General features: G+C 47.6%; 1 protein-coding gene across 3 annotated transcripts in view; it reads right to left on the reverse strand.

The window, feature by feature from the left end:
* The window catches only part of USP45 (ubiquitin specific peptidase 45), a 146,371-nt gene that overhangs the window by 90,580 nt on the left and 43,721 nt on the right, over window positions 1-12,070 (reverse strand). For all 3 annotated transcript variants that reach the window (XM_090037182.1, XM_090037189.1, XM_090037195.1), the window contains exon 5: window positions 6,804-6,904. In XM_090037182.1, coding sequence (XP_089893308.1) covers window positions 6,804-6,904 — 101 coding nt within the window. The remainder of the gene's footprint in view (window positions 1-6,803; window positions 6,905-12,070) is intronic.

The following is a 12,070-nucleotide window of genomic DNA, read 5'->3' on the forward strand; positions in this document are numbered from 1 at the left end:
TCCCCAGCATCCTCTCCCAGGACCTGTAGCTTTCTCCCGGGCACCCATAACTTCCCCAACCCAGTTTCCAGCTCCCCGTACCTCCCAGCTTTCCAGCTCCCCTGCAGTCTCTCCACTCTGGCTCCAGCCCTGGCTTCTGTGTTGGCTTCTCCGCAGCATCGCTCTTCTGCTCTGCAGCCTTTTGGCTTTTCCTTTTTTCAATTACCCCAAGTAACCTCAAGTTACCCCAAGCCCCAGTGACCTCAAGTAACCTCAAGGGCCACAGTAACCTCAAGGAACCCCAACCCCAAGTGACCCTGAGTAACACCTGGGCACACTGACCCCGAGTAACTCTGGGGCACAGTGAACTCACGTGACCCCAGGGCCACCTGACCTTGAGTAACCCCAGCACCAAGTTACCCAAATGCTCCCTAGTGTTAACACACAGCCACAAAAGTGTGTATTTGTGTATGTGCATATACTTTTGTATGAACCCATACAGTGTTTGTGTAGTTTGTGTGTGTGTGTATATAATTTTGTATCACGCCCTCCTGTCTAAAAGTGCAATATTGAGATCCCTAGTGTTGATCTGGTGCATCACGTCAACAACTGAAGTTAGTCAGATTGTTCACATGTTCAAAGATAGACTTGTGCATAAATACTTGTAAGGTGCAGCCTATTTTTGCACATACAGTACAATCGTAACCAGCTTCACATCTTTACACTTCACTCACTTTAATACCTGCATCCCAGACAACAACAACAAAACTTGATTTTCAGGACTCTGGATTAAGTAAGTAGTAGAAGAGTGATGTAGCCATGATGCTCCAAAAATTATGGCCAGGTACACATATACCGGTGTAAGTGACTGGAAACTGGTCTAAACCTGTAACAGAACAGAAGTTCAGGGCACATTTGGTTTAAAAATGACAGAACGCAATCTAAGATAGACCAGGATGGATGAAGTATCAGACTTAATTGGTTTAGGTTTCACTGGTCTACCAAACATCTCTACCAGATTCCCTCTACTCAGAATAGGTCTCTGTCCTCCGGGATCCCAGAATGCTTTGTGGGCTCCCTGTTAACCCCCCTTCACAGGGCAGTATGCTGGAACATGGCTCATTCCAGCATAGTGCCTAGCTAGCCACACCCCCAGGGTATATCAGAAGTGCTCACACAGCCCCTCTGCATAGCTGCAGCTCCAGGATCCAGCCTGGAGCAGGCAGGACGTGGGGGGGAACCAACTAGGCTTCCCTCATGGTCCACACAGCCCCAGCTCTGGCCAGCACATAGTCCACATATGCTTCATAATGAATGAATAAGCTCTGGGAGAGATGGGGGGAATGGCATGTGGCTGGAGCAAGTGAGAGGAGACTGAGTGCCCAGACCACCCAACTAGCTGCCAGCATGGGCAGGCATACCCCCAACCCCTTGTCCTGTCACTGCAGACCCACCCCTATGCACAGTCCAAGGTTTGCAGGAAAGAGCCAGACCGAGTGCCCTTCATCGTAAGCTGCATGTGCCTCCATGTCCTGGTCTGCTTGCCATGGCATCCTGCTACCTGTGTACAAGCACAGAAACCCAGGAGCTGTGGTGCATCTTTCCTGTTACCCTAAGCAACTCTCACTGGAGGCTACAGGTCGTCACACATGCCCATGTGGACATGATATGGCATCAGGTCACAACAGCATGCCCCTTCATGACCCCGACCCAGCACCTGACCATTCTGTGTAGGTCCATCTACGACACTCTGTTCCCACCAAGTGTCCTGGGCGAGGCCACTGACTCTCACATGACTGATGAAGACCAGGACACTGGGATGCTCTTGCACCCTCTGCAGACCATTGAGAGCCAGTTCTGGGCCCGCACCACCAGCACCAACTGATGAGCGCAGATCATCCTGGGCTCCTGGGACAACGAACCATGGATCCAAACCTTCCACATGAGCAGAGCTACCTTCATGGACATCATTGCCTAGCTGGCTCCCCACATTGCTTGCTAGGACATCAGCATGTGACTATCCCTCATTCCAGAGAAGCAGATGACCATTGTCATCATGAAGCTGGCCACCTCCAGCAGTTACCGCTAACCTCACCAACCAGTTTGGCATGGATAAGACCATGGCCAGAGTGGCCATCTGGGAATTGTGCCTGGTCATCCAGGATGTCCTAGCCAACCATTTCATTTGCCTCAACTTGCAGGAGGTGGTCACCGACTGCTACCTCATGGATTTCCCCAACTCCCTGGGGGCCATGGATGGCACCCACATCCCCATCCTCCGCCCAGCCCAGGCCACCAAGGCATTTATCAAACACAATGGCTACTTCTATGTTGTCCTGCAGGGTGTCATCGACCACCAGGGCCTCTTCACTCACATCTTTGTCGGCTGGTTAGGCAGTGCCCATGATACATGTGTCCAAAGCCAACCTGAGCAGGGTGCAGGGCCTGAGGCAAATCAGCTCGCGCAGGGCCCTGCCCCCACCCTGATCCTGTGTGCCCTGCATGTAAAGAAGCCGCTGCTGGGGAGTAGCGAGCAGCCGGACATGAAGCCGATGGCAGCGACACAGAGTCGCCATGGCCACTCTTTCCAGCTCCGTGGAGCCCTGCAAAGCATGGGGCCCAGGGTGGTCACCCCAACTGCCACCCCCCCAAGGGACAGCCCTGCCTGTGTCTTCTACAACTCCCCGCTGATGGAGAGGAGGTACTACACTCCTGGAATCCCCATTTCATCATCCATGACATCATCTTAATCCCCCCCGCCCCGTGTTGGGAAGCTGACTTACCCCTCATGCCCTGGCTGCTGAAGTCTTATGGGGGGCAGCTGGATGGACAGAAGGAACACTTTAACTATTGCCTGAGCAAGTGCCACATGATAGTGGAATGTGCTCAGAGTTGATGAGGGGAACCTGACATGACTCATTGTCGCTGCCTGTGTCCTCCACAATATCTGTGAGACCTGGAGGTGGTGGGGCAAGTGGGAGACCTTCCATGAAGCCTTGGATGAGGAGACAAAGTGCACAGACTGGGCATGGCAGCTCAAGCATACATAGCACAGAGACAGGGAACAGGGTGAACACCCTGCTGATGCTGGAGGTGCCAGCTTCCAACAGTGGCAGGCAGTTTTAGATCTGCAAAGCCTTGGCCAACTACCTCCTCACCCTTAAAAACTGGGAGCCCTTCCCAGATGAGTAGGGCTGGAGAGATTTGAGGGCTTGTGCCCTAGCACCAAGCCATGGGTCCCCTGCCCCAGACTCCTTTGGCCCTGCGTCCTGGGCAGTGCTGCCCACAAGCCAGGCTGCCTGGCCTCCCTTTCCCTTCCCCTGCTCAACAATCCCCAGGGGCACACACTGGGGTGCAGGGTACACGAGGAAGCAATGGGTTTCAAGTTAAAATGTAGCATGTAGATGCTAAACTTTTCTTTTGTTTAATAAAGAAAACCTATTGAATGTTGCCCATGGCAGAACTTGGTCCATCTTCCGAATTAACACAAACCAGCAAACCTTTGGAGGGGGAGGAGGACGTCTGAAAAAGTGAGAAAGAACCTGGAAGGGGCAGTTGGGAAGATTATCAGACAGTCACTTACAGCTGTACCCTCCGCTCCTCCCTGAGGTGGGAAAAACAGTGGCAGGCAGTAGGTGATGTGGGGGCAGGCAGTGGAGGAAGAAGGCAGTAGGGTGAGGCAAGCAACCTAACCCCTGCCACTTGCCCCTTGACACCTTGCCCCCTGCCCACCCATCTTGTGCCTGTGGGCCCCTGCTCCCCTCCACAGGGCCTTCCCCACCCCTACCCACCACACCACTGCTTACTGTATGGTTCTGGCAGGGCTCTGGCCCTGCTCCACCTTGGGGGACAGAGCATGTACTTGCTCTGGCCCCAGCTTGACCACACACCAGTTGCTGCTGCAGTAGCAGCAGTTCTGGTTGGGCTTTGGAAAGGGAGCCCAGGGTGGAGCTCCTGCCAATGCTGCTATTACTGCTGCTACTGGGCCAGGAAAGGGACAAAGCAGCCACATGTGGGGGACCGCAGGGGACAGAGGCAATGTGGGGGGAGGGCAGATGGGTGAATAAAGGCAACAGAGAGGCAGGCACCAGCTGCAGCTCCAACCCGAAAATGAAAGAGTTGATGAACATTTTTAAAATATACCTCCATTTTTTCAGATAAAATTATTCACTAATTCGCCCCAAATTCTTAAATACTTTTATCCCCCCAAATTCCATTTTTCAGTGAACTTAGCATGCTTGAAAAAAATTCAGCCAGCTCTACTATGAACTTCTGGCTCTTTAAAAAGGTATAATCGGGACTACCTTAAGCTAACAAACATCAACATTTTGAAAGTCAAATGGGGATCTTGGTTGTTCCGTTTATGGTCTCTCAAAGGAAACCAACTGAAGAGAAAGTAAATAGGAACTTATTATTCACTCTTTCTGACCATACAAGAGCTAGGGAGTCACAAAATGAACCTAGTAGATAGTAAGTTAAAAACTAACAAAAGGAAGTCCTTTTTCACATTGTGTGCAATTAAAGTGTGGAACTCATTGCCACCAGATGTGGAAACTCATAGTTTAACCAGATTTTAAAAAAAGGATTAGACAAATTCTTGGAAGAAAGGTGCATCAGTACTAAGCATGAGAGTTAGGGGCACAGCTTCCGAATTCAGAACTACCTGGACCTTAAATGCTGTGAGGCTACAAGTGGGAGAGGAACTGTAGAAACAACTCCAGTCATATACTGTCCACTCTCCCTTTCACCATTCACTCTGCCACTGTGTGACACAGGCCTTCCCATGTGCCGTTCCAGCACATGGGCCAAAGCCTAACAAGTAGAGCTATAAGTCTCTCTTGATGAGGGGGGCTACTAAGGGCACATCACTGATCTCTTGGGACAAATACAAAACAAAAAAGGGACAGGAGTGAAAGTCAAAAGCTCAAAATGAGTGCACTAAGGGGGCACATTGAGCAGAGTAGACTGACAAGTGCCCACTGGCCCTTGAATCAATCCAAGGAGCCAGGGGGCACTGCCCAGTGAAACTCTGCCCAAATGCATTAATGGACATGGGATAGGAAAACAGACCCACTGTCCCTACGGGTCTCCCCACTGTGCGACACAAGATACCAGGCAGGATGGACCTATAGTCTGACCCAGTTAATGGCAGATGTTATTCATGTTCTTAACTGTCAGAAAGTACGAACCTACTCTCAAATCTCCAAATTTCTCAAAAGTACTTCAAATTGAGAACATGATATCTGTGGCATCCAGAATCACCAGTCATTCCTGAAATTCTTAGCCAAAATTGGTCAAACAAGCATTTCTGAAACAAACTGAATTAATTTCCATTAAATTACTTGAAATAAATATTACAGTATTAAAATAAAAATATGTAATCAAAATACCACAGCAGTTCACAAGGACAGCGGTTCTCAACTTTTTTAGACTTCAGACACCCATTCATAGGCCAGGCATTGCTCACTTGACTCGTGCCCCACTAGGAAAATGCCAGCTCCTGGTTTCCACTCATTTTTTGACTACAGAAAAACAGTACAGCAGTTCTTCTGTTGCAAAGAAATCAGAAAGACCACAATAGTTCAGAATGCTTTTAGTACTATGGATTTCTCTTTGAAATCTCTGGGTTTATCCTATGAATCATGTTTGCACATCTGCTAGAGATAAGATTGTTTGGCACTCTGTGGAAAAATCACTGCACTAGGACAAAAGAAACTGAAAGTGAAAGTATAAATAATAGTGGGATGGAATACTCTATTTTCTTTCTTCCAAATCAGAGAAATGCAAAAAAGTAAAATCATGATGAAGGTTTACATTCTTAAAATGTAATAACTAGGGTGCAATTTGTAACTGAGGTAAAATTTGTTTTCTAAAAGCATGGATTTTTGCTTTCTAAAACCTAAGTTTCAAACCTAACATCATCACAGGTTTCTAGCTGAAAAGCATATAATTATCATTAAAACTAGCAGAATTTAGGGTGCATAGTGAGGAGCATATAGTTGCTCTTCATTAAGAGTACAAAATTCCAATCCTATCTCTAACCACCTCATACAGCTATTCTCTGCTGGAAATGCACAATGAAATGCATTTACGTGTCCTCCCCACCCCACCAACAAAGTCATACATCTATGATATCGAATACAGCCCCAACACATTGAAATGCTGCAGCCAAGCCTTGTGTTAGTCCTTGCATTATTCATCCCTGTTTTCAAAAGGAACTAGTGAGGGCCAATTATCCTATTATCTCCATTATATAGGTACAATGAGGAAGCGACCTTAACTACTTTCTTATGTCCCAACCCTGGTAACTGTTAGCAAAAGTAAGTATTATCTCAGCTAAGTTCACATGGGTCAATGAATCAAAAGTACTATATACAAACAAATGCTAACAAGTATTTAAAGACATGATTGTACAAATACATGTAACAGCACAAATTAAAGTTGATTTGCATTACAAAAACTCAGCCAATTAGTGATGAATTTCAATAAGATAGTCAATTTACCAAGTACTTTCATCTATCTTCCCCCAGTACTAAAGTGACATTGTCTTCATCACAAACTAACATATAGATTTCTAAAGGTGGAATTTTAGGGAATTCCTTCCGGTGCCCAAAGTATTTTTTTTCAAAAGCAATAACATTTCTAGAAACAAAATAGCGTGTTTAGAAACAACTGAGAGACATTTTTTGTGCAAAACCACCAGCTGTGTTTTACCACATTCTTTGTTTGCCACCTCCATTAATATGAACCTGAATTTAAAAATGTTCTTTCTAAAGCACAGCAGCAATGACAGATCTTTCTACATAAAGACTGTTGTAACTTACTAGGTTCAGTCCTGGAAACATGCTTTTGAAGAAAGTCAACTATCTGAGCCAAAACCTTCTTGTTGCAATGGGTAGACAGCTCTTCATCACATTCATAACACCTGAACAAACATGCAAAGGAAACGGATTAGAATCAGAAAATGTGAGTTCATTTCCCAGATCTAACAAACTTGAGCAAACCGTTCAATCTTATCATATCAGTTCCCTAGCTGTAAAGAGATACTGACAAGAAAAAGTGTAGTCTATACCAATGAGTATTACCTTATCTTCTCTCACTATCTGATATCTTGTCTAGTTAGGCTCTAATCCTGCAATCCCACCGGGCAATTTTACTACGTAAATAGAACCAATCAAAATCAATGGACCTGCTCACATGCAGAATTTGAAATTATGAGCTCTGAGGCACGGAGTTCTCTTTCATATTTTCAGAATGTGCTGTATGTGGATTCAAGTATTCGCAACCCTCATGCTGGGATAGAAAAGTTACTCTTCCACTGTCACAGTTGCCTCTTAATACCATACTTTGCAACTTTTGCTTATCACCAGTGACCCAGAAAGAATTATTTTTCCTCTTTCGTGAACACTTTTTTGACTTCTGGAGTTTTATTCCACTGCCCCATAATTAGTGGATGCTGGCCAGAGCCAGTAAACTGGGGGTTTTGACTGGGTTGACTGGGCTCCCTGAAAATACTTAGAAACTTCAGAAGTTCCTGGCTAGAGGATCTTACTTTTCTGCTCATAGACACGTCAATCACCAAACCTGGGGTTGAGGAGGAATTTTTCTCTCCGGTGAGCATGCGTGTGTGTATACATGGGCATGCATAGCTGAAATGGGACACAGGTTGCAGTCATATTAGTGTACAGCCAAAAGAAATCAGAACTTGTGGCAGAGATTATATCTTTTGTTAGACCAACTAGTTTCATAGTTGGTAGGGTTGGAAGGGACCTGAGCAGATCATCAAGACTGACCCCCTGCCATGGCAGGAAAAAGTACTGGAGTCAAACGATCCCAGCAAGGTGTTCATCTAGCCTCCTCTTAAACACCCCCAGGGTAGGAGCCTGCACCACTTCTCTTGGAAGTTGGTTCCAGATCCTAGCCGCCTTGGTAGAGAAGTAGTGCTTCCTGATGTCTAGTCTGAATCTACCCTCTGCCAGCTTGTGACCGTTATTTCTAGTCACTCTTGGTACCACTCGGGGGAACAGGGACTTCCCCAGTGCCTGCTAGTCCCCTCTGACTAGTTTGTAGACAGCCACTAGACCCCCCCTCAGCCTTCTCTTGTGGAGGCTGAACAGGTTCAGGTCCTGTAGCCTCTCCGCGTAGGGCCTGTCCTGCTGCCCCTGATCATGCGAGTGGCCCTCCGCTGGACCCTCTCCATGTTGTCCACATCTCTCTTGAAGTGCAGCATCCAGGACTCGCAGTACTCCAGCTGTGGCCTGACCAGTATCGCATAAAAGGGGAGGATCACCTCCCTGGACCTGCTCAAGATGCATCTGTGGATGCATGACAAGGTGCAGTTGGCCTTCCTGACTACCTCTCCACACTGCCAGACCAGGTTCATCTTGGCATCAGTGATGATTCCAAGATCCTCTTATACCTCTGCACTGACAAGAAGGGAGTTCCCCAACCTGTAGGTATGGTGCTGGTTCTTCCTCCCCAGGTGCGCCAGCATCTGTCAGTGTTGAATCCCACCCTGTTCTCATCCTCCCACCCCTGCAACCTGTCTAAGTCCGAGTGCAGCCTATTCCTCCCTTCTAGCGTGCCCACATCCCTCCACATCTTAGTGTTGTCAGCAAATTTGAACAGTGTGCTTTTTACCCCCTCGACCAAGTTGCTGATGACCAATGTTGTACAGTGCAGGCCCAAGGACCAAGCCCTACAGAACCCCACTGCCCACATCCCCCCAGGTTGAAAATGACCCATCCACCACCACTCTTTGGGTGTGGCCCTCCAGCCAGTTGGCGACCCATTTGGTTGTGTAGATGTCGACACCACAGTTCCCCAATTTTTTAACGAGAATGATGTTAGAGATGGTGTCGAAGGCCTTCCTAAAGTCCAGAAAGACTACGTCCACTGCTATCCCTGCATCTAAGGATTTGGTGACCTGGTCATAGAAGGCCACCAGGTTGGTCTGACAGGACCTGCTTCTAATGAACCCGTGTTGGTTGCCCCTAAGCATAATCTCCCCTGCTGGCCCCTTGTGGACATGCGCCAGGATAATTCTCTCAAAAAGCTTACCCAGGATTGAGGTAAGACTAACCGGCCTATAGTTTCCTGGGTCCTCCTTCCTTCCTTTTTTGAAGATGGGAACCATGTTGGCCTTCTTCCAATCCTCTGGCACCATGCCAGAGCACCACGAGTGCCCATAAAGCTGTGCCAGAGGTCCTGCAATGACCTCAGCTAATTCCCTCAGCACTCTGGGGTCGAGATCATCAGGACCAGCTGATTTAAATACATCCAGTCCCTCCAGAAGTTCCCTGACTAGATCCTCTCTGACCCTAGGCCTAGGTGCACCTCCCCTGGGGCCTGAGGGGGCCCGGTGGGGGAGCTGTTCCAGTCGCTGCTCAGGAAAATGGAGGCAAAGAAGTCGTTAAATAGGTTAGCTTTGTCATCTGGTGTAACAAGCTGATTTCCTAGCATGTCCTGCAGGGGCTCCACGTTACCCAGTACTTTCTTTTTGCCCCCTATGTATTTAAAAAAGGACTTCCTCTTGTCCTTGATCTGGGTAGCTAGTCCCAGTTCCATCTCCGCCTTGGCCTTCCTGACCGCCCCCCTGCAGCCCTGAGCAATTGCAGTATCATCCCTGATGATGGCCCCTCCCTTTCATTGGGTGTACACTTCCCTTTTAGCTAGGAGACATTCCCGGATGCTTTTGGTGAGTCATGGGGGCTTTTGCGCCCTCCTGCCCCCTTTGATCCATGTTGGGATTATCTCCCTTTGGGCTTGGAGCATCATCTCCTTAAGGAGCGACCACTCTTCTTGGACACCTGGCTCCCCTCCCCTCCAGGACCTCAGTGCCTCCCCAGCTATTCTCCTTAGCTCATTGAAGTCCACCCTCCTGAAGTCTAGGGCTGCTGCCTTGCTGCAGGCCTTTGGCACTTTGCACTGGATGGTGCCAGCATGGATTGGTGGCATGGAGCCGCTTCCCTCCACTGTGAAGTCTTCTGCTCTGCAGCATCTGCACCCTTACTGCAGGGCAGTTAAGTATCTGTGGCCAAGGTGAGTGCAGGCAGCTGGCTGCTGATGGGCAAGGGAGCTGAGCAGCAGAGACTTCCAACCCGTAGCCATGGCCAGCAAAAGGCTGCCAACCCCTAATCTAAAGTGGTTGGTATCCTTTCTTATGGCAATAAGGACATTACAAAACTCTATTCCGTGTGCAAGTCAAACTATATATTTGCAAAAAAAAATCTTTATTTGCAAGCTTTCGGGGGGACACATCTTTCCTCAGGCATAGGAGAATGAAAGATTATAAAATTTCTCCTAGGTGGAAATGAGAATTCATATTTCACAGGAGAGCTGAAGATGTTATAAGATCTCCTGGTTGGAATAGTTCATACCTACTGTGTGCAAACACTGTTTTACAAAAGATATAACAATATCCATGCTTTCATCCATTTCCATTTTGTCTATTTTCTGCCCCAACAAAATAAAGCTAAAAACCTCCCCTTAAATAGTATTTTCAGTGTTACTTTCCTTTATCATTGTAAATGACTCATGTCAAATCTTAGTACTGCTAGTTTCATACTTAAATTGGGGAAAAGGGAAAAACTACTTGATTATTGTTAAAGGTTATATTCACATATCTTATGTCAGAGGTTCTCATGCCTTTTCGTTTACGTGCAATACATTCTGGTAGCAAAACTGTCTCATGGACTTATTTCACCTTTACCTTAATTATCACAACAAAACATTTAATAGATAACCAAAGCAATTACTAACATAGAAAATGTATATTCTGGTAGAAATCTATGTATTTATTTACTTGCTGCTTTGAATTGCATTTAGAAGCTGGAAGCAAAACAGAGAACAAACACTACGGCCAAGACCAGTCAGTTCTGCAGAGCTGTGTCTAAGCCAGAGGTCAGTAATCTCCAGTGTGCAAGCTGGATCTGACCCACAAAGAGGTCTGAGCCAGCATGAAGGATTGGTGGCATGGAGCCGCTTCCCTCCACTGTGCAGCCTGCTGCTCTGCAGCATCTGTGCCCTTACTGCAGGGCGGTTGGGTATCTGTAGCCAAGGCGAGTGCAGGCAGCTGGCTGCTGATGGGCAAGGGAGCTGAGGGACAGAGACTTCCAACCCGTAGCCATGGCCAGCAAAAGGCTGCCAACCCCTAATCTAAGTGGTTGGTATCCTTTCTTGTGGCAATATGGGGGACATTACAAAACTCTATTCTGTGTGCAAGTCAAAATAACAAGTAACCATTCCAGAAACGATGTTCTAACCAATCTAATACAGAAAATTAATCAAACTTAGTGTGATGCCGCTTACAATGAAGTGTGAGTAGAGAACAAAATCTCTAATAGTAGATATGATTTAATGTAACTGCCTGTTGTCTTTACTGCCTTTCATAAAAAAGACTAACACTTTTTCTTCTAGAACAGGGCTGTCCAACTGGCAGCCTCAAGCTGTGTGGCCCCAAAGGGTTAGAGTGCAGCCCACAGGCTCCCACCTGTCCACTTCCCCCTGCTTCTACTCTAGTGGCTGGGAGAGGGCTGAAGAGTCCAAGCAGCTCAGGAGCCCAGCTGCCCCCACTGCAGGGAGGTGGTGCACGCAGTTGGGAGAGGGAGTGCTGTGTGTACAGAGGGGGGAGCTGGGCTGCCTGTGCTGTACAGTAGGGGAGAGTTGGGTGGAGTGCCTGCCTGCCTGTGTGGCATAAAGACCCCAGGTGTGCAGCCCTTGTAGAATGCAGCCCCTGACTACCCAGAACTCAGAAAGCCCTCTTTTAGAACAGTGGTAGCCAACCTACAGCATGGGTGCCCCAAATGACACATGTGGCCTTTATGTGTGTGGCACATGGCAGATTGGAGGGAGGACTGGCAACACAGTGGTAGACAGGGTAGGAATCAGAAAGCAAAGCAGCAAGTTGGACAGGTAGCACAGAGAAGGAAGAGGAAGGAACAATAGATCAGGGAGGGAGTATAGAGCTAGGAACAGAAAACAGAATAACAACTTGAGGAGAAAGGGATCATACTGGCACTTGGGGAGGCTGCAGGGCTAATTTGACACACGCGTGCCAAAAAGGTGGCTTTGGTGTTTCAGAAGAAGGCAT

Source organism: Crocodylus siamensis, chromosome 1 (genome assembly GCF_052110815.1).
Source record: "Crocodylus siamensis isolate JL-2025a chromosome 1, ASM5211081v1, whole genome shotgun sequence".
Lineage (NCBI taxonomy): Eukaryota > Metazoa > Chordata > Crocodylia > Crocodylidae > Crocodylus > Crocodylus siamensis.